The sequence below is a fragment of the Musa acuminata genome, chromosome BXJ3-5 (assembly GCF_036884655.1).
Source record: "Musa acuminata AAA Group cultivar baxijiao chromosome BXJ3-5, Cavendish_Baxijiao_AAA, whole genome shotgun sequence".
In the NCBI taxonomy this organism is placed as follows: Eukaryota; Viridiplantae; Streptophyta; class Magnoliopsida; order Zingiberales; family Musaceae; genus Musa; species Musa acuminata.
In genome coordinates, this window is record NC_088353.1 from 44,770,622 (window position 1) to 44,791,283 (window position 20,662).

At 47.5% G+C, this 20,662-nt stretch overlaps 3 protein-coding genes across 6 annotated transcripts; all 3 read left to right on the forward strand.

The window, feature by feature from the left end:
• Positions 1 to 5,155: 5,155 nt before the first annotated feature.
• Positions 5,156 to 6,960, forward strand: LOC103986106 (protein rough sheath 2-like). Its single transcript, XM_009403992.3, has 2 exons — positions 5,156 to 5,311; positions 5,723 to 6,960. Exon 2 carries the CDS (start codon positions 5,765 to 5,767, stop codon positions 6,797 to 6,799), a length of 1,035 nt encoding a protein of 344 aa, XP_009402267.2. The 5' UTR covers positions 5,156 to 5,311; positions 5,723 to 5,764; the 3' UTR covers positions 6,800 to 6,960.
• Positions 6,961 to 9,819: 2,859 nt separating this feature from the next.
• LOC103986105 (fasciclin-like arabinogalactan protein 4) lies at positions 9,820 to 14,786 on the forward strand. 3 transcript variants are annotated; one of them, XM_009403990.3, is made up of 2 exons: positions 9,820 to 11,259; positions 14,066 to 14,786. In XM_009403990.3, exons 1-2 carry the CDS (start codon positions 9,961 to 9,963, stop codon positions 14,177 to 14,179), a joined length of 1,413 nt encoding a protein of 470 aa, XP_009402265.2. In that variant the 5' UTR covers positions 9,820 to 9,960; the 3' UTR covers positions 14,180 to 14,786. The 3 variants fall into 3 exon arrangements, with proteins under 3 accessions (XP_009402265.2, XP_018682246.2, XP_065007895.1); XM_018826701.2 differs by having other exon boundaries at positions 13,987 to 14,090; XM_065151823.1 differs by lacking the exon at positions 14,066 to 14,786 and adding an exon at positions 13,914 to 13,931.
• A 2,879-nt stretch (positions 14,787 to 17,665) lies between these two features.
• LOC135637819 (probable protein phosphatase 2C 4) lies at positions 17,666 to 20,636 on the forward strand. 2 transcript variants are annotated; one of them, XM_065150631.1, is made up of 5 exons: positions 17,666 to 19,517; positions 19,623 to 19,736; positions 19,947 to 20,211; positions 20,299 to 20,406; positions 20,500 to 20,636. In XM_065150631.1, exons 1-5 carry the CDS (start codon positions 17,898 to 17,900, stop codon positions 20,520 to 20,522), a joined length of 2,130 nt encoding a protein of 709 aa, XP_065006703.1. In that variant the 5' UTR covers positions 17,666 to 17,897; the 3' UTR covers positions 20,523 to 20,636. The 2 variants fall into 2 exon arrangements, with proteins under 2 accessions (XP_065006703.1, XP_065006704.1); XM_065150632.1 differs by having other exon boundaries at positions 17,667 to 19,517; positions 20,299 to 20,636.
• The last annotated feature ends 26 nt before the right edge of the window (positions 20,637 to 20,662 follow it).

Consider the following 20,662-nt stretch of genomic DNA (forward strand, 5'->3'; position numbering starts at 1 on the left):
TATCTGCTATCATGCCATGTTATCTGTCTTTCTAACTTTATATCATCATGCTTCAAAACGACGATAAATTTTTTTCCTCGTATGCGTCAATCTCTGAGTCACTTATCTCAGACTCTGAACTCTGATCCATCGAGTCTACAAGGAACTGACAAAAAATCAATCAATTACTAGAAAAAATATATAAACTATCCAAAGTTATGGATATGTCAAACCATTGATTGCCTTGAACACCTAATGCACTCGCATTCATCCACCAAACGATCCAATGAGTAAACAGTAGTCAAGTGAAGTCAGGAATGGAATGTATGATCACAAAACAAAACAAAGCAAAGCAAAGCAAACGATATTATCACAAACAACACGAAAATCATATCAGAGATCATCGAATGAAAGAAGATGACAGTAGTAATAACAGAAGGTGTCGAAATAGAAAATAATGGACCATTTCAGTGAATTAGTAAAGAAAGCTCATTTCACACTCTCCTAGAATGGAGAGATCTTGATCTTCTCCCATGAAATAGAGAACAATAGCAAACACATATTCGATTCCTCCGATTCAGACAAATTCGATTGCCAAATCAAATAAGACCCACCACTAATTTGATAAGGTAAGTATTTAACCCATTAAATGCTAGGCATAATGAGTTATAAGGGCCTTAAAATTACTTCTTTTCCTCTTTATGAATTTAAGGCAGATAAAATCTTATATTTAATTGTTATAACGAAATGATACATATTCCAACCCTTCTTTTCCTCCTATTCGATTATTATAACATAATGATAGAGATTTCAACCTTATATTCTTCTAACAAGAGATAAAAAATAAAGAAAGCTTATTTCACACACAATACAATATTATTATGATATCTTTTACCCACTAAAATGATGATACACTCTTTCCTAATAATAGTTAGACGGAGGATTTATCTATGTGTCGTGTTTGATGACTCTTAATATCTCGGAAACTAATTGGCCCTATTGGTTCTTCCTTCCCTTGTCGTGAAAATTATTTTTTCCATTCATTTATGTATATATTAAAAAAAAATCACATGATAAAAATATCACGATAGACTATGCTCGTAAACTATAACACTTGCAACGTAAATCACTCACCATAATCACATATAGTAATAATAGTATTAATAATATGTATCATATCATCAATCTTTGTGTTAAATACCATTTAAACTTAAAAATCATTAATCATATTTAAATTTATCATAACTTTAAAAAATATTTTAAATTTATAAATAATAAATCCATGAAGTGTTAGCTCATCTATAAATTTTAATTGAATTGAACCTAATATGTTTTCAATTAGATTCCAACAAATTGACTTCAAGTCCACTTAAAATTGATAAAAAAATATATGTTAAGCTATATAATTAAGTAATTGATTTAATAATTGATAAAATAAATATTCAACCCATTCAACGTTATACATAACGAGTATAAGAGCTTAAATTGTAGCTCCTTCGCTTCCAACATGGATCACTCACCATAATCATATGTCTTATTGTAATAATAGTATTATATCATGAATTTTTGTGTCAAACACGATTTAAACTTAAAAAAACTATTAATCATCTTTTAAAGTTTTTAAGCATAATTTTAAAAAAATCGAGTGCTACCTTTGTTTGCCTCGCTACGCGACGAAGTTGCCGCTTGGGATAAGACACGCCGGGGTGGGGGCGGGGTGACGCCGGAGTCTTAGTCCGAAATCGTGGGCTACGTTGGAACACGACGTGATCGCTGGTGCTGTGCATCTGGTCATCCTCCGTCCCAACCTTGTATTGTACGATTAATCCGAGAGAGAGAGAGAGAGAGAGGGAGTTGATGTTTCGGGAGTCGACCATTACTGCTGACGTTAATCGTTCGAAGATGCTCGTTCGTCTCTGCTCGTCAGCTTAAACGGGACAGACTAAGAACATTGGAACCGTAAAGGGCTGGGTTTCATTTGATCTTTCTTTTGACACATTTAGGTAGAGAAAGGAAAAAGTTTTTGGATGTGTTGTTGTAATTATCAAACATGATGATACTCGGTGGTCCGATCCTCTTTGACCGCAGCTGTCCTCTCCTACTCCAAGTTGTCCCTTACCAGCTAGTTCGAGGTCGGGTCCTCACCTCTTAAATACGATTTCATTATGCTTCTATGCACCGTCGACGGTCAGTGTAATTATATTCTCTTTTTTCCCTGTCTTTTTTCTTTCTTCTCGATTAGCAATAAGAAAAAACCAAAAGAGCGAGAATTAGAAGCTGGGAATGCGGGGATAGGCTGGTCCCTCACCTCAACCCAGTAGCATCGACACCAGGCTGGGCCACAGCCTTTAGTGTGTGTTCTCTCTCTCTCTCTCTTTCTCTCTCTCATTCTTGCACTGCTACGTGGAAGTGGTCCGCTCTTACGGGCCTCCAAGCCATTGGCCCAGTGTTGACGTCAGCACTCGTACGACTCTTTCACTCCCGTGACGCAATGGAGTGACAGAAGCACGCTTTTCTCTTAGCTTGGCTTGGCTTGGCTTGGCTGGTGATGAACAAACACTTGTTCTTCCTTAGAGAGCAGATGGAGGGATGCGATCCCAAAGCGTGTCTCGGAGGAGGAAGAGGGACGGAAGAAGAACAAGTTTCGTGTGTCGAGGGGTTCGAATATATCGAGAGGACCACCGCCTCCTCTCTTGTCACCATCAACCCAAGAGAGTTACGCACCCTACTCCATAGACTGGTCTAACATCGCTCCCCATCAGGCCTCGGTGAATTAATTGTGTTCCCTCCCACGTGTTACCTATGTCGTGTTTCCACCAGCGTCGACGAACGACGACGGAAGCATGTAATTTGATTGTCATTCCACATCCACTGTGACGGACAGTGATAGATGCGTCATCGGATGATACACCTCATGCTTCCTGACATCCATGATTTGCTCATGTTTCCCCCCCCCCCTTCTCTTTTCTAATCGCCACCTCACACGTCGAATGATCAAATGGTCCATGTTTTCTTCTTAGCTGCTACGTTTACTGTATCATCCTTGTTCGTCGGCTTGCCTACACCATCTCTCTCCGTCTCTCGTCTGCTTGAAAGCTGTGCATCACAACAAAGCTTAATGAGCTCGACTGTGGAAGCACGTTGGCTGTATCAGGCTTTTTATTCCATGGGGTGCGACCGCAGCATTGATGTTCCACACCGACTATGATGCAACCGGACTCACGTCATCCGACTATTCATAGCTCCCGCTATCGTCAAAGTGGATCGAGACACACCCGTCATCTTCGCTTGACGTGCCTTGGCTCGTTCGTCCACGGAGGAACGCTGACCACGAAAGCCCACCGGATGCAACAGTCAGGTAGTTCAGTGACCTACGGGAGAAGTCACCTCCGACTCATCCATCAATTACCATGCACCGATGAATGATAATTTGACATGGAGTTTAACCTACGGCATTTATTGTGGACTTTGACGTTACTAATGTGTCGGATTGCACTGTACGTGCACATGCATGGGCATACCTAATACTATTCATCTTCTTCATGTACTACATACATATCGCCAATTAGGTGATAAGCTATTATTCTATGGTGGAGTTGGAAGGTTCGACCAAAGTTCTCCGGTCCGCTGAAGAATAATAAGAACCATCCATCCAAAAAAGCTCTTGAAAGGCTGATCATCGGAGACTGTCTGTCATAGGGAGTGGAGAGTCGGATGTGCAACCCATCCATGAACACACATGGTCGCCAAAAGCCTTGTCTTAATAATAAGAATGATGCTGGTGGGATGACACTCTCGCAGACATGTCCTATACGAGTCCATAATTTGAACGTCCGAACAAGCTTCTTGGTAGGATAACCCTCTCAAAGACTTGACCTATCATCGCACTCATAGTGGCGATCACGTGATCTGACATGTTGTGAAGCCCACCGCTGGGCTTCAGTAGTTGCAAGGAATTTATCTACTACGTGTTGTTGGTGACTTGGCGCATGAGTTGACGACCCCTCGATGGGTCATCACGTAGCACAAGACCAGAAGTCTCTCTCTCTCTCTCTCTCTCTCTCTCTCTCTCTCTCTCTCTTTATATATATATATATATATATATATGGAAGCTGCTGCACAATCACAGTGGCTGAACCATGGCAGGCTCAGTGGAGTGGGTGGTCAGTGGAGACAACAAAGGGAGCGATGAGAGGGAAGGGATGGTGGTGGGACTGCGGGTGGGACGGTGAGAGGGAGGGAGAGGGCGACGCAACCGGTTGCTGACACCGAAGGAAGACAAAGCGCGAAGGCGAGAAGGAAGGAGAAGGTCGAGTCCCCATCTCGATCCGTCCGCGTGTGCCGAGAAAAGCGCGCTAAAACACGACACACATGCTGCTGCAGTATTAGTACTAGTCATCCCTCTGTCTTCTCCTCTCTCTCTCTCTCCACCTTTTCTCCCATTCTCCCTCTCGAATGATGCCTCTTGCCTCACCAGCTAAAGATCGCGTCGTCTACCGTAATGCTACTGTCTACTATTACCACCAGAATCGACTTCAAAGAGGAGCGACTGTTGCACTCTCTCTACATATATCTCTTTCTATGCTCCTGTAGTTGGTGGTTGGAGTGAACAGGGTTTTCACGGCTTTGACCCACTCTTGCCGTATACCGCGGCAGGGAACCAAGCCGAAGTCAGTGCATCGACGAGGCGAGAGAGAGAGAGAGGATTAACGCCGTACGAAGTGATGGCTCCGGGCATGGCAAAAAATGCTGGCGCAGCAGAGGAGGGAGGGGATAGTCTATCTGCCTACGTTTATTTGTCTCCCGAGTCTCCTCCCATCATTTTCTTCTACTTCTCATATATTTCCATTCGGATTTAATGTGTACAAGAACACGATTCCTATTTGCTTTTCTCGTCCAACGTGTGTGGTCGCTAGAAATTTAAATTTAGAAATACTGGGACTGTGTGTGTGTCTCTCTCACTCTCTCTCGCTCGCTCGCGCAATCTTCTCTCCGCCTCTTCTCCGCCGTACCAGTACTGCGTGTTACTGTGGTAGTAGTGTAAATAGGATCACGGCATCACATTGCCTTCGACTTCGACACCGACGCGGCTCCTACCGCTCCCCATTCTATGTAGGGAGTACTCCTTCTACCCACCCACCTCTGTTGCCGCCTTTCGTCTTTTTGCCCTTGGCGTGCGCTTCCTTTGCGCGACTGTCAATCTGCCCTTCCTCCTCTCCTTCCCTTATATATACACCCACCCACCTCCTCCTCCCTTGCCCAAACACATTCCCTTCTCTGTTCTCTGCCGTTGGTTTTGATCGAAACCGGGAGCCTTGGTCATCATCGAAAGGTCATTTGTACTTGTTTGATCCTTCGCTTCTATGAATCTCATCTTTTCTCCTCCTCTTCTGCTTCTTTGTTTTGCTCGACTAAATCCACCTCTTCTCATCGAGATGTTGCGATGAGAATTATGGTTTGGGTTCATATTCCGTACCATATGCCGCATCATAACATATTCTTATAGTGGTGTATCTGCTGAGTTGGGACAATCATTAGGTCTATTACTCTGATCTAACTATGCTCGCAATGATTACCAACAAATTATTATATTAGTCCTGCCTCTTCTTAGATCTTCTACTTTGCCTTGTGCCATCCGTGATACAGGAAACTCTTTCGGTTCTAGCATCTGCAAACTAGTTAGAAGATTCGGTAGGATCGTCGATTGCTGTTGTTGAATTATATGCGTTTTGATCTCGGATAGGTATGAGGTATCCTCCGAGGCGATGGGATTTGGCCTCTGCAAATGAAGGATAGGCAGCGGTGGAGGGCCGAAGAGGATGCTATATTGCGCGCATACGTGAAGCAGTATGGTCCCAGGGAGTGGAACCTCGTGTCCCAGCGCATGAACGTAACGCTCAACAGGGACGCCAAATCCTGCTTGGAGCGGTGGAAGAACTACCTCAAGCCGGGAATCAAGAAAGGATCACTCACCGAGGAGGAGCAGCGGCTGGTGATCCGGCTGCAGGCGAAGCACGGCAACAAGTGGAAGAAGATCGCGGCGGAGGTCCCCGGGCGCACACCCAAGCGGCTGGGCAAGTGGTGGGAGGTCTTCAAGGAGAAGCAGCAGAGGCAGCAGAACGAGAGCAACAAAGCGGCGACGAGCCCGGCGGAGCCAGCCAAATACGACAGCATTCTCGAGAACTTCGCGGAGAAGCTGGTCAGGGAGCGGCGGGGAGTCCCACTGCTCATGGCCGCGCCATTCCTCCCGCTGTGGCTTTCCAACAATGGCGGATCCCATGGGCCGCCGTCGCCCTCGGTTACTCTTACACTCTCGTCTTCCACCGTCCCTCCCACGCCTAAACCCTGGCTGCAATCCGAGGGAGGCGCGGACGGTGGCTTGGGACTGGAGATGTCACAGAAGGGCATGGCTTTGGGGGTCTCCGGTTCGGTGGTCGTCGACGGCCACATCATGACGGAGCTGGTGGAGTGCTGCAGAGAGGTCGAGGAAGGGCATCGGGCATGGATGGAGCAGAAGAAGGAGGCAGCATGGAGGATGAAGAGGCTGGAGCTGCAACTGGAGTCGGAGAAGACCGGCAAGAGGAGGGAGAAGATGGAGGAGATCGAGGCCAAAGTGCGGGCGCTCAGGGAGGAGCAGCAGGCGGCACTGGAGAGGATCGAAGCAGAGTACGGGGAGCAGATCGCAAGGTTGAGGAAGGATGCCGAAGCCAAGGAGCAGAAAGTGGCAGTGCAGTGGGCTGCGAAGCACGTGCGACTGAGCAGGTTCCTTGATCAGGTCGGCTACCGACAGTGGCCGCCGGCGGAGCCGCATGGGCGGTGAGCAGAAGTCGACTGGCTATGTATTTACTATTACTGATGTGCTTTTTACCTTTCGTGGTCTTCGCCGTTGGATAGTCGGTACATGCATTTGTTCCGTCTCCGGATCTTAAAACCCACGGAACACATATGATTTGTCTTCTTCATGCGATGTCTTTTTTCCCAGGCTTCTGTTCGATTTGATCTTTTAAATCGTTTCTCCGGTCCAATTCACCGATGATCTTATTCGATCTCCGGCCACAGAAAATTATCCCGGTCTCCTCACGACATGTTCAGGCGAAGTGCATTCACAAGGCTCTGATGGTTGCTTTCCAAGCGTCCTTGAATCGGTCGCGTCGATGGCTTCTTCTTCAACAGAGACCTCGTTGGTCTCTGTCAAATGGGTTCCCCGGCTGTCCATCTAATCACAAACCACTACTGTTACAAATACAATATGGAGGAGGAGGAGGAGAATTCACTGCTTTCAACAATGGAAACTAAAATACAGAACTTGAGAGGATGAGATTTCTTCGCAGGTACAATTATCACTAACAATTTTCCTAAAAAGAGAAAAAACAAGAGACTCGGTGAATTAAGTGCTATGGTGAAGGATTCACAAATGTAGTGTAGGAGTAAAATCTAGCTTAGGTTTTGGTGAAGAAGGTTGTTGTTGTACCTTACAGTGCAACTGGATGCTCATCGAGTTATGTTGTATTCATGATTGGTTGGCTGGCTTCTGTCAGCATTAGTGCAATCAGATCTACCAGGGATTAAAATCCAAGTTGCTTCTCCACAGATTTAAGATGATTGCAACTCTTTTGGACCTTAAGGAACTGAATTGAAACCAAAAGTTACTACAAGGTTGAAGAACCGAATGATGGTGGTGCTCGAGTGTCTCCATTTTCCCCTCCTCGGTACTCCAACCATCCTTTTTGATCATAGGATCGAACTGAATGGTTCTTTTGTAATCGAAAATCTCATGACATGTTTGGACCGATACCATAGTCGCAAATAGATTGCTGGTTACCTATTTTCTTGCAGCATCTTCCTCTGTAAACTTCGACAGCTTTTCTTGATGTTTCATCCTGTGGAATGTAGCAGCTAGAGGTTAGAAGAAGAGCTTATCAGAATGTAACCATGAAGACAAGAAGAAATATTTATGATTTGATGAAAAAAGCCGATTTGTTTTGATGTAATAATCAGATAGATGGATACAACCATCCAAAACAGCCGCAGTCGAGTGATTCACAAATCAAAAGCGACTGAATTCAGTAAAGCGGTACATGGGAGAAAGAGATGGAAGTCAAGGGGACATCAGAGAAAGGTGCTCGGCGGCATTCTCGCCAACGAGTTCCCGACCTGGCCTCGACTTTTTGCCTAGAAGACCCAGACGATCGATGTGCTTGCTATTGGGCAAAAATCCCGTCCTTGTCATTTCGTCGAACGACTCAAACGCAACGCACATGGATCTCAATGCGCGTGGCGGTCCAAATCCACAAGGCACAGGCACAGGCACAGGCACAGGCTCGGCTCAAACATTACGGGGCTCCTTCCCATTTAACTCCATTCCGACTCATCTGGAAGCAGGCTGTAGCCGCTGTTCGGCTAGTGGAGGCCGGAGAGCCCACACGGAGGCGGGTCTACGTCGGGACAAGTAAGTGAAGCGAATTGGCAAGGATAAACTACTCCATGCAACACCTACACCCTCCAATTACTAAACTACTCCATGCACGTCTTATCAGAGCATGGACGGACCGAATGCTGCCGAGACAAACTACATATATAAGGAGAAGGTTACTGCACCGCCATCGAAGCAGCACGTAGGGTTACTATGCTTCGTAAACTAGGGTTAATATAGCGGGGGGGGGAAGTGCCCCAAGATCTCGTAGGGTTTGACTCGCTTTGGCTGCCTTTTTCCTAGCTCCCAAAGTGAGCCCGTGATCAATCATCATGCTGCCTGCTTGCTTAGGCCGACGCCATTGACCTTTGGGGAGCAGTAAGGAGATCAAACAAAGATCGGAAATCTAAACAATCATACGATCGTCGTCGACCGTCAACGATAAAAATGCCTCTCTGGTTTTGGTTCGATCAAATGAAAATTCTTTCAAAAAAATAAAGAAAAAAGATGATTTCGATTTGAAATCGTCGACTCCAAAATCGAAATTATTGGTTCGAGAAATAGAACCGAAACTGTCTGACTCGTTCATTCTAAATATGAATGAAGTCAGGCCCCTCCTACTCGGATACAGTGTTACGTTGCATGAATCCCAGTAGCCGCCGCGCTGTTGTAGTTTCAGCTGTCGCACTTGGAAAGCAGCAGTGGGCAGATGAGAGCTACCCGCCAACCGCGCCCTTTGTTCGTTGGTTACCTCCGTGAGGGTGGATTAGATTAGATCGCTGTTTCAAGAATCAACCGCTGTCACTTCCAAACGCTACTATGTTTCGAAATATGCCCAAACATTTTATAAAGGCCAACCGATAGATGCTTAAATGTCGTCTATATCTTTTCGGTCCGAAGCCAAGACTTTCTAGCTGCATTAAATTAGACGAATCCTTCGTAGATGAATTGTTTCCACCACTTTCTATTTTCATTAAAAATATCAAAATATATATAATAATATGAAATTATATAATATCAAAATATGAAATTAAAATAATTTTATTATTAAATAAGCATTAATTAACGTAGGCTTTACTACTAAGTTTATCTATTCTAAATATCTACCGAGCTAAAACATGTCATTGCCACGACCGCCCGTTTCGGGTAGTCATTGGGCGTCGTTTGGTGTTCCGTGTTCCGGACCTTCTACCAAATCACCTAGTCGCCCAGTGCTACCAACACCTCACGAGGCACCACACTCGTGCGGTCACCTCCGGTCGCCCGAACAAGGCTTTCATCCTCCACCATGGGCGGCACGCAAAGCGGTGGTGCGATGGGTAGGTGAACGGACCCCAAATCCGATCGGATCACTCCGCGGATAATAATAATTAAAACTACTATTCTAATACATACAATATATATAACATCACCACCAGCATCATCATTATGATCATCATCATCATCTCCCACATCTTTCTACTTCGCTTTGCTCTGGCTCTCTCTCTCTCTCTCTCTCTCTCTCTCTCTCGCGCGCACTCACTGGGCAGGAGACTGGAGTGGGGAGAAAGAAAGCGCAGCAAATTGAAATGGCGGCATCATCTCCACCACCACCTCCTCCTCCTCCGCCTCCTCTCCACCCGCATTTGCGTATTCCCTACTCTGCCCCTGCCCGCCTCCTGCTTTTCCTGTTGCTTATAACTCACCCCGTTTCTTTGGCGGTTAACATCACCGCCGTGCTCTCAGCCTACCGCGACCTCTCCGACTTCAATCGCCTACTCAGCTCCACCTCCGTCCCCGGCGACCTCGCGGGACGCTCCTCCCTCACCATCCTCGCCGTCCCCAACGCCTACCTCCTCCGCTCCTCGGCCGCCCGCACCGCCGCGGCCGCTGACATCGCCGACGTCCTCCGCTACCACGTCCTCCTCGAGTACCTCTCGTGGCCCGACCTCCGCCGCATCCCGACCGGCGGGAAGCTCGTCACCACTCTGTACCAGACCACCGGCAGGGCCGCCGGAAACCTCGGCGCCGTCAACCTCACCCGCGACGAGGGGGGCGGCGTCACCGCGCGCTCGCCCGCCCCCTTCTCCGCCTCCAACGCCACCATCCTCGACCTCGTCGGCACCCACCCCTACAACGTCTCCGTCTTCGCCGTCAACGCACTCCTCCTCCCCTACGGGTTCGACCTCGCCGCCTCGGAGACGCGCCCTCCCGTCGGGGTCAACATCACGCGGGTCCTCTTCGACGGCCGCGACTTCAACGTGGCCGCCTCCATGCTCGAGGCGTCGGGCGTCGCAGCAGAGTTCGAGGCCGACGAGCGCGGCGCCGGAATCACCGTCTTCGTCCCCACCGACGAGGCCTTCGCAGATCTCCCGGCCACCGAGCGGCTGCAGTCTTTGCCGGCGGACCGCAAGGCGGTGGTGCTCCGCTTCCACGTGCTCCACTCCTACTACCCCCTCGGCTCCCTCGAGTCCATCGTCAACCCCGTCCAGCCCACGCTCGCCACCGAGGACACCGGCGCCGGCCGCTTTACCCTCAACATCACGCGTGTCAACGGCTCGGTGGCCATCGACACCGGCGTGGTCCAGGCGTCCATCACGCGCACCGTGTTCGACCAGAACCCGGTGGCCGTATTCGCCGTCTCCAAGGTGCTACTGCCGAGGGAGATCTTCCCGGGGGAGACCAGCGGAGCGATGCAGGCGGCAGCCGCTGCGCCGCCGCCGGTGGAGGCGGCGGGTCTCCCGCCGCAGGGGGCCGAGGACTGGGACACGCCGCCGGCGAGGCTGTCGTCGCCGCCGGGCCTCAGAGAGGAGCTTACGTCCGGGGCGGCCGTCCGCGATGGGGTTGCCCTGTCCTGTATAGCGTCGCTCTTTCTAATGCAGCTGCTGGTATGAGATCTGCTTTCTCTTCTTTCATCTAAAATTTTCATCTTTATTTCTTGATGTTCCCTCGGGGGTTGGGTGGTTATTTTGGATGGTATTCGTATACGAAGATTGGAATTTTAGCTGCAAAGCAGCCATTTTTTTGCCCTTTCCTTCCTACATGTTTTGGGTGATTCATGGCGGCATTCAATTTGGAAATGTCGAAATAATCTGATGGAATTCCGAGCAAAAGTTTGTAGAATCCGATTCGTCTCTTCTCCTCTCTTCTTCTTACTTTCTTTTTCTTCTCCCGTTTCCGTTTCCGTTTCCGTTCTGTGAGGACGACGATGGTTCTTTCCTTCCATCTGCTGAAGAGCGACTAAAGACACAGAAAGCTCGCAGCTTTTAGGGGTCGGCCGATCCAAAAAGAACAAATCAAAACAAAACAAATGCTTCGTTCTCCGTCTTTGCCAAGAAGAAAACAAACCAAAAATCCACCGAAATCTCGAATTGGAGATCAAGAAAGGAGAGTGCATGGGTCCTTGGATAAGAGAGAGTCTCATCCAATCTACTTGGAAGAGAAAGCGTCCCCTTTTCACTGGGATGCTCGAGGACGGGGCTCCTGCCGTCTTCTCTCTGGGGTTGGGGAAAGCCTCAGGTCTTTCCGGGCTGGTTCCGGACTCGCGTGAGCTCACCGGGGTCGGTGATGGGATCGCGCTGGGCAAGTGGGGAGTGAGCTGGCGGCAATGAGACAGCGCATTGCTGTCCGTGACCCACCCGTTAGATTCTGCTCTCTCTGGATGACGACGTCGACCCTTTGGGTTGCACTGCGTTTGGTTGGATTTGGTTGCGTCGGGCCCCACGTGTGCGCCCGTCTCTCGACGTCCCTCGGCCCCACGCCACCCCCGGCTGGCGCTGCAGTCCTCCCGGGGGTGCGGGGAATGGGCCGTAAGATCTCTCTGTTTAGTCTGTACTGGCGAGACATTGAAATCTTGAGCTGACTTCAATAGACATATATGAACGTACTAAATCGTGCTCATCTCTTGCTGAGTTCAAGCTTTACCTCTCTAGCAAGGATTGGACTCGTTGTCATTGCGTGCATGGAATTCACCATGGAATTTCTAACTCTGCCATCGTGTTCCTTCATTTGTTAAATAATGACATACCTCTCCAGAATTGTGAACCTGAACTTTTGTCGTTCGTCCTCTTTATGGAATTAACATATGGTTACATCTCAGCATCGATTTTGAATAAAGGGCTTGAATCGACGGTGAGAAAAACTCAAAACTTTAAATTCTACTTGAAGTCCGAGTCGGCTTTAACCAATATCTGCCTTATATGTTTAGTGATAACTGATCTTGATCAACTTTCTAGTTGATATTTAGTAAAGAGAAGGTTTCTCAAGATTTGAAGAGCAACTGTTAAGGGGGAATATTCATCTCGTCAACCTAGAATGAACTCAAGATGATGCGAGAAATGGAATAGTTACTAAAGATTCTGAGTTTCTTGCCTACTGTATAACCTACTCCTTGTGTCCATACAATCGAACAAGTTGTGATCTGGCAATACTCCATCATGTATGGAAGATCATGGAATTACTTGTACTGGACTCAAAGCATTTAGGAACAGGGCATAGGATATACATCCGAGATAAAGTTCACGTTGATAAGTCTTTTACATATAATTAGTCAGGCATAAAAGTCAGTTCGTATGACAATAAAAGATTCACGATGAGGAGTCTATATAAATGATTCGAGTGCCTTTCTCTTATAATCATTAAACGTGAGACAAGCTAGCCGAGGTGTCGATTTATTTCTCTTTAGATTTAAGTGTACGCATCAAGGAGACTAGCTCTTGTGGTCATGCATAGCATGCAATAGTTATAAAATCAGACATAATCAAGTAACAGTAATAAAAAACTCTTGCTTTGAACAGATATTATGGATGCCTAATTCTCATAAGCTCAAGTTATAGAAATTATTGTTCTTTTGGATAATTGTTCGTAACAGTAAGATTCTGTAGCATCCAGTAATGAAATTCATTGATGCACCTCTCTCCTGTTATGGATCTCTAAATTGTCCAAAAAGTTGAGTGCTCATATATTTTGAAGACAACTTTTTTATTCGCATGTTGTTCATAACAATAAAGATTTCATGAACTTTGTTATCAAGGAAATTTGGTTTGTTTATTTAAAAGAATCTTAAAGAGATTGCAATAATAGAACATCTCATATCTTGAGAACGATCCTTGGCATAAGATGTAGATTTGTCTGAGCAAATACAAGAACTAACATAAATGAACAATCTGTCAGAGATTAAATGTTTGATAAATCCTTTTTAAAATCTGGATATATAATTATTCTTGCTATGGCCACATAGGTTTGAAGGAAAATTTGTTATTACCTATGTTGGTCACCTTAGAGGAATCCCTTTAAAATTCTTTTAAGGATGATTCCCTTTAAAAGTCTTGATGGACTTGTCATTTTGTGAATTGTTGGGACAGAAGAAGGCTGCACAGTGTACTGTCGATTTTTTCTCAAACTGTTTGTTGTAACCTACAATTGTATATTCTTTTTTCATCTTTTCGTTTGGAGCAAAGCAATTACATTCTAGCTGTTTCTCAACGGTGTGGGTTAATGATAAATCTTTTTGCTCTTTCTCTATGTATTTGTTATTTGTTAGTGAATCTCTGGATTATTCTCAAAACTCTGGTGTTTAACACACTATATGACTTGGTATATGTCATGGTCTTCAGAGAAAGCAACTTGATAGCCGATCTTACCTGGTGGATCTGGTTCTTCTTTACTTTCTCTTTTTTTTCCTTCTTTCTCAAGATTAAGCAAACAAGTACAATCGAAGGGGCTGTTGAAGTTTCAGTCAACAGGGAAATCTGCATCATGATTTTGACTGTGTTCGAGGGGCTTTATGATTTTGGGCAGGAAAGGTGAAAAATGTTTTGTACGAAAAGGGGATTTGGATTCACAAGAAGGATACTTGTTCTCACAGGTGGAAGGCCTTGGTGACTCAAATCAGCATTCTATTGCTATTTTAAGGAATTGGGAGATGCTGCTTACCCATTTTTTGTTCACCATGGAGACAGAATATAGATTTAAAGGGAGAAAAAGACTAAAGATATAACTCAGAACTCTGTCTCAACTTGCACTTACGCGATGCGGAGTGGGGCATGTGCTAGAAGTTGCATCAGCACCAACACATTAAAACCTTGACGCATGTTGGAGGTTGAGTTTGTGGATGGCACATTGCATCTCAATGTCGTTAGACCCTGAGCCAGGAATTGCGAACCGAGCAAAGCACAACATATTTTTATCAAGTTTCAGTCACGAGCGCTTTGGTGCCAAATCCTGAAAGATCGATGAAGAATGAGATTTTATGTTTGACATTTTGCGCTTTCGTTACTCGTGTGATACTGTAATGCTCTAATTTGTTATATTGCAGCGATGGATTTCTTCTGTATTTGCTGCAATAGTTTTGGCAAACCATGACACCATGTGAGAGTAGCATGAGTTTGGATCACATGTTGAATGTTTTTACTGAGTCCAGGAAATCCTAAAGCATTGGATTTGAGAGTTTGTTCTGGTAGAACAAAATGAGATGGTTGTGGATCTGACCGTGACGACTGAGGCCTAATGCTTCAGCATATGAAACTCATGGTCTAATGTTTGCTGTGTCTTTTGGCTTTGACTTGGGAATGTATATAGAATCCAGAGGATATGCTTGCCATAAGATGAGATTGTCTCAACTTGCTATCCTCTTATATGTGCAACTGTTTCAAGTCCTTTGATATGCTGCTACAGTACAGTACAGTACATTTGATTCAGAAAAAAATGAAATGACCCAAGTTGCTGCAGAACCAGTTTGGTACGGTTGACCAGATCATCTTTTAATTCATGTGCCTGGTGAGTCCAAACTTGGATCGATCGAGAGTACTTGGGAGTCATCAGCTGTATCTGCAATATCAGATGTTCCAGGTCATATTGTGTTCCACAAGTGGTCGGCCGGGTCGATTACTTTGCTACGGAACAGCATATCATTCGGGGCTGGATTCAGGAAAGGCCAATGGAGTTCAACTCATCGCAAAAGGTCCAAAGCAGTGTGCTCCATTACCTTACCTTACAGCTGTTGGAAAGATGAGGACAAAGACAAAGACAATTAGAATGGGAGGTGGAGGTGGAGGGCATGGTACGATGGGTCAAACCTCCTCGCTTTATGCTTGCTCAGTGGCCAACACCATGCTGCAAGCTGGTCGCCGGCCGGCTGTAGAATGAGAATTAGGTTGTGTCCTGCTCGACCATTAATCTGCATCAGATAATAAGCTAGCCGAGCCGCAGTGAGCTTGCAGACAGCTTACCGGTCATAGTCTGCGTTACCAAATGTTGATCGAGACGGTCACTGCAGAGATGAGAATTGTGGAGTAATTTTTACGTCGAACACGTGGGGACGTCGAGCATAGGAGGGAGGAACCGCCCCTCCTCCTGCTGCGGAAGGAAGGTTGCCAAGAAGGTAAGCGCTATGGTGTGGTTTGAGGAAGCTGCAAGTCAAGGAAGACATGCACGCATGAGCGAGGAATCAATGGAGTCGGTCAGGTGCCAAGTCAAAGATGGAAACTGTTCTTGTGATCTCACTAGTTCAAAAGCACGAAGGGTGTGAAGAAGAAGAAGAAGAAGAAGAAGAAGAAGAAGAATTGATGGCTGATGGACTCATTCCACTTTGACCAAATGAACTGAAATATGTGTACAGACGAGCTATGTTTCCTTCTTCTTGACTTTGCAACGGAGTTAGGTTGTCTATGGCTGTTGAAAGTTGATTCAAAGATTTGAGCAAGTGAAAGAAAAAAGAAGAGAGAGAGAGAGAGAGAGAGAGAGAGAGGACAAGTTCTTGTGTTTTGACTCCAACAAAATGGTTCGTCATCCCTCGAAAAAACAAACATGGAATGAATGCATTTGATTTGATTTGATTCCCAAGGCTTAAAGTGGGATGCAATGAAATTTCTTGCAGAGGATTCATGAAAAGTGGAGGAAGCTCATCTTAGCACGCCCCCTCTGACCGTATCTGTCCTCTCCATTATGATTCGAGACAGACATTACGTGAATTGTTTTTGCGGTCACACTTGCAAAAACTCTTTACCGACAAGACAAAGACGATATGATAACGTGATGTTGTGCCAGCTATTAGTCGTTGACTCTATCCACTGATGTCATTGTCATTTGCCCGATTGCTACAGAATACATAATTACATTTTATATTTGATTTATGTACCTTTCTAAATTTCAGTTTAGTTTTTTTTTTTGTATTACCAAATCTAATCTATCTATCTATATGTTCATTCTCAGATTTGTTCTTCTCCTCGCAGGACATGCATGTGCTGCCGTGCTACATCATCTCTATATCTAGTTCATCAAGGTTTCTGCAAAGTCCAATATGACATTGAAGAGCCTTCACTCCCACCATGCAACATTGACATTTAAGTTAAAGTGCCTCTTATTCAGATTCTATCGGTGAGTAGACCTTTTGACAATTTCAACCAACCAAAAAAATAAAATTAACACAAATAAAAAGCACCTGAGAAATCCAATGAGAAGACGACAATATCCAACCAAGAAACCAAATTAATTCCAAGGCCCATCGTCGATGAGGTCAAATGCTTACAGAAGAGTGTTTCTTGTTCTGAGCTGGCCTGTCCTAATTAACCCAATCGGACAAATACCATATCACTCTCTCTCTCTCTCTCTCTCTCTCTCTCTCTCTCTCGGCCAGCCAACCCTCCTCCGTCTCCTTCAAGTCATCCTGCGATGGGGATGAAGGGTAGATGTACCGCTCCGCATTGATTCGACGCCACAAACGGCTCATGGTGCCATTGCATCATCATTTATGGGCTTTCTCTCAAGCTGCATGCATCCATCCATAAGTATTCAATTCACCTGCAAACTTCCCCTCCCCCAAACAAAAAAGTCCCATCGATTCCTATTACATCATGTTGTATTAAATCAAATCGAGTGTGTACAAAACCCATGCACCTTTTTCTTTCTTCTTCCCGTCTCTCTTCGGTCTTCCGGATTCTCAAGTCAGCGGTTCCGGTGGAAATCGGATGCTTCGTCCAGCAACGGTGACGATTAGGCGCACGTTGCCTTGCGGCTTCCCGGTTGCAATGCCGTGTCGTGGTGCTCGCGGGTCGCACGGCCGCCGCGGTTGGCGTCCGTCGGTCTCACGCGTCCGCCGCGGTAGTCGAGGTCGGAAGGAAGCTCACGGCGTACGCTGCGAACTGACACGTGTCGGTCAGATCCTGATCCGGTCGCTTGCGACGGCACGCATCTCCATGCGCTGCCCCGCCTTGACTTATCTCCCGTCCCTCATTAAGTCACGAGCGCTTCGGTCCAACTAATGGAGCGTCCATTTAAAACCAACTGACGGTCTGGATTCAGCGCGCATGCGGGCCCCCCTCATCGGATGGTCATCCATTCCTTAGATCACGTCGCTCTTACGCCCTATTGATTAATCGAGGAGTAAACTCGAGACTTTGGTACCTGCTCTGTGGTCAACGCCATCGCGAGATCTCCGCAGCAGATTTCAAACCCCCGCTCTACCCATAGTCAACGACTCCCTCCATTAATAGACACCGCACTCTCTCTCTCTTCTTCTTCGCCTTCGATGGGCAACGGACTTGCCAGGCTCGCCTATTGCTGCCCCGGCGACGGGGCGCCGACCGGTCGCAGACGCCGACGCCATGGGGCTGTCGCCGTGACTTGGGACCCGTGCGACGAGGGGCTCGGCCACTCCTTCTGCTACGTCCGGCGCGATACCGAGTGCGGCGTCTCCGGCCGCCCCTACGCAGCCGCCGCCGCCGCCTCCACAGCAACGGCCTCCTCTAAGGTCCATCACTCCGAGGAGACAACCACGTTCCGGACCATCTCCGGCGCCGCCGTGAGCGCCAACGCATCGACACCGCTGTCGACGTCCCTCCTCGATGTCGCCGGGCCTATCGCGGCTTCCGCCTTCGAGAGCTCCACATCCTTCTCCTCCGTCGCCCTCCAGCCCGTCCCCCGGTTCTCCGGGCCGCTCTCCGGCCCTCTTGCCGCCGCCGACCGTGGGTTCATGTCGGGCCCCATCGAGAGGGGGTTCATGTCCGGGCCCCTCGACCACCGGGCCTCCCTCTTCTCCGCCCCCCTCGACAAGCCACTCTGCTTCTCCGACCAGCTCCGGCGCAGCCTCTCGCACGGGCTCCCTAGGCCCCGCCGTATGGCTGTGCGATCCCTCATCCGCGGGCTCACCAAGGCCGTAGCGAGGACCGTCTCCACTGCCTCGTACGGAATCGGATCCATCGTCGCGCCCGTCAAGGGGCCAAAAGACTCCGGCTTGGACGACGGCGGATTAACGAATCTCAGCGGAAGCAGTGGTCGGCATAGCGTGGAGGCGGCGCAGTGGTCGGATTCGCTCGACTCCTTAAACGGAAACCTCCAGTGGGCGCAGGGGAAAGCAGGGGAGGACCGCGTCCACGTCGTCGTGTCGGAGGAGCACGGTTGGGTGTTCGTCGGCATCTACGACGGATTCAATGGTCCCGACGCCACAGATTACTTGCTCTCCAATCTCTACCCGGCTGTGCATCGCGAGCTCAAAGGACTGCTCTGGGAAGACAAAAACGACACCTTTTGCCGCGAACCCGTCGATGATCCCACCACTCCCGCCGCCCCGGATGAACATAACCCCACGGTTGCGACGAATTGGGCAGCAGACGACCGGTCGAGCAAAGAAGGAAGAGAAAACAAGAGGAAGCCAGTAGGTGCGGCGAGGAAGTGGGAGGAGAACCACCGAAGATGGAGGTGCGAGTTCGAGAGGGAAAGGCTGGAGCTCGACAGGCGGTTGAAGGAGCAATCGAAGCGGTCGAGTCAAGATCGCTCGGTGAACCACTCGCTGGTGTTGGAGGCTCTCTCCGAAGCCCTGAGGAAGACGGAGGAGTCTTTCCTGGACATCGCGGACAAGATGGTGTCCGAGAATCCTGAGCTGGCCCTCATGGGCTCCTGCGTCTTGGTGATGCTGATGAAGGGGGACGACGTGTACCTGATGAACGTAGGGGACAGCCGTGCAATCGTCGCACGGAAGGCGGAACCGGAATCGTGGAGCTCCGTAGGAAAGCCACGGAAGGATCTCGAGAGAATCAACGAAGAAACACTCTTCGAGCTTGACGCAAACGGTGGCGGTGGTCCATCTGGTGAGCCGACAAATCTGGTAGCCTTGCAGCTTAATTCGGACCACAGCACATCTGTCGAAGAGGTACACGTCCGATGTTGGGTGTTCTTTTCCTCTGTGTTTTTGCAAGTTCGTTTGATCCTTCTTTTCTTCGTCTGAAAATAACTCGGTTTGATGTTTATGGATCAGGAAGTCGGAAGAATCAGAGATGAGCACCCCGACGACTCTTCTGCCATTTGGAATGATCGCGTGAAGGGCTCGTTGAAGGTGACGAGAGCTTTCGGTGCCGGTTTCCTGAAGCAGGTATTTGCTTCGAATCTGAACTCTTGACTTGTGTTCTTAGCGTTCATAACTTGCATCCAGTCATTTGTTTGTGAACCAAATCCTAAAAGAATTTGAATGCTCTGCCCCATTCAGATCTGAGAATTTATGACGATTAATTGTGAGCACAAAATATCAGATATCACTGGCTCGTCACAGAATGCCTGACGATGTGCTGCTGTGTTTTTGCAGCCCAAATGGAACGACGGTCTTCTGGAGATGTTCAGAATCGAGTACGTGGGGAGTACACCGTACATCACCTGCAACCCCTCCCTCCACCACCACAAGCTCGGCCCGAAGGATGCATTTTTGATCCTATCGTCCGACGGGCTTTACCAATACTTCACCAACCAAGAAGCAGTCGCTCAAGTCCAAATGTTCGTCGCAGCAACACCCGAAGGCGATCCCGCTCAACACCTTGTCGAACAAGTCCTTTTCCGTGCAGCTAAGAAAGCCGGTAAATTCCACAAACATCTATGGCGTTTCTACGAATGCTTAGTTCAAGCAGACTAACATCCCATCCCGATGTAAATCTTTGCTGCAGGCATGGACTTCCACGAGCTGCTTGAGATTCCACAAGGTGATCGTCGGCGGTATCACGATGATATCTGCGTCATCATCATCTCCTTGGAGGGACGAATATGGAGATCCTGTATGTAAATAGGATTACACTGTAGAAATTAAACAGCTATAGAGATTGATTGATTGATTGATTGATTGATTACAACAAGAACAACATAAACAGGCTCTGAGGTGGTGGTGGTATAATACGGACTGCAGAGCTACAAAAGCTACTTGGCACCTAAAACCTTACTTCCCTCATCTCCCTCCGCCACATTGACGAAACCTTTCTTTTGTTGGTATTAATTGAATTCTTGGCCATGTCACAAAGCGTCCGATGATCGTTG

Coding starts and splice junctions, on each gene's coding strand:
- LOC103986106 (XM_009403992.3), top strand. CDS start 5,765: ATGAAGGATAGGCAGCGGTGGAGGGCCGAAGAGGATGCTATATTGCGC.
- LOC135637819 (XM_065150631.1), top strand. CDS start 17,898: ATGGGCAACGGACTTGCCAGGCTCGCCTATTGCTGCCCCGGCGACGGG. Junction 20,212..20,298: donor CCGTGCAGCTAAGAAAGCCG/GTAAATTCCACA, acceptor TCTTTGCTGCAG/GCATGGACTTCCACGAGCTG. Junction 20,407..20,499: donor GGGACGAATATGGAGATCCT/GTATGTAAATAG, acceptor CAACATAAACAG/GCTCTGAGGTGGTGGTGGTA.
- LOC103986105 (XM_009403990.3), top strand. CDS start 9,961: ATGGCGGCATCATCTCCACCACCACCTCCTCCTCCTCCGCCTCCTCTC. Junction 11,260..14,065: donor TCTTTCTAATGCAGCTGCTG/GTATGAGATCTG, acceptor TTCTTTCTCAAG/ATTAAGCAAACAAGTACAAT.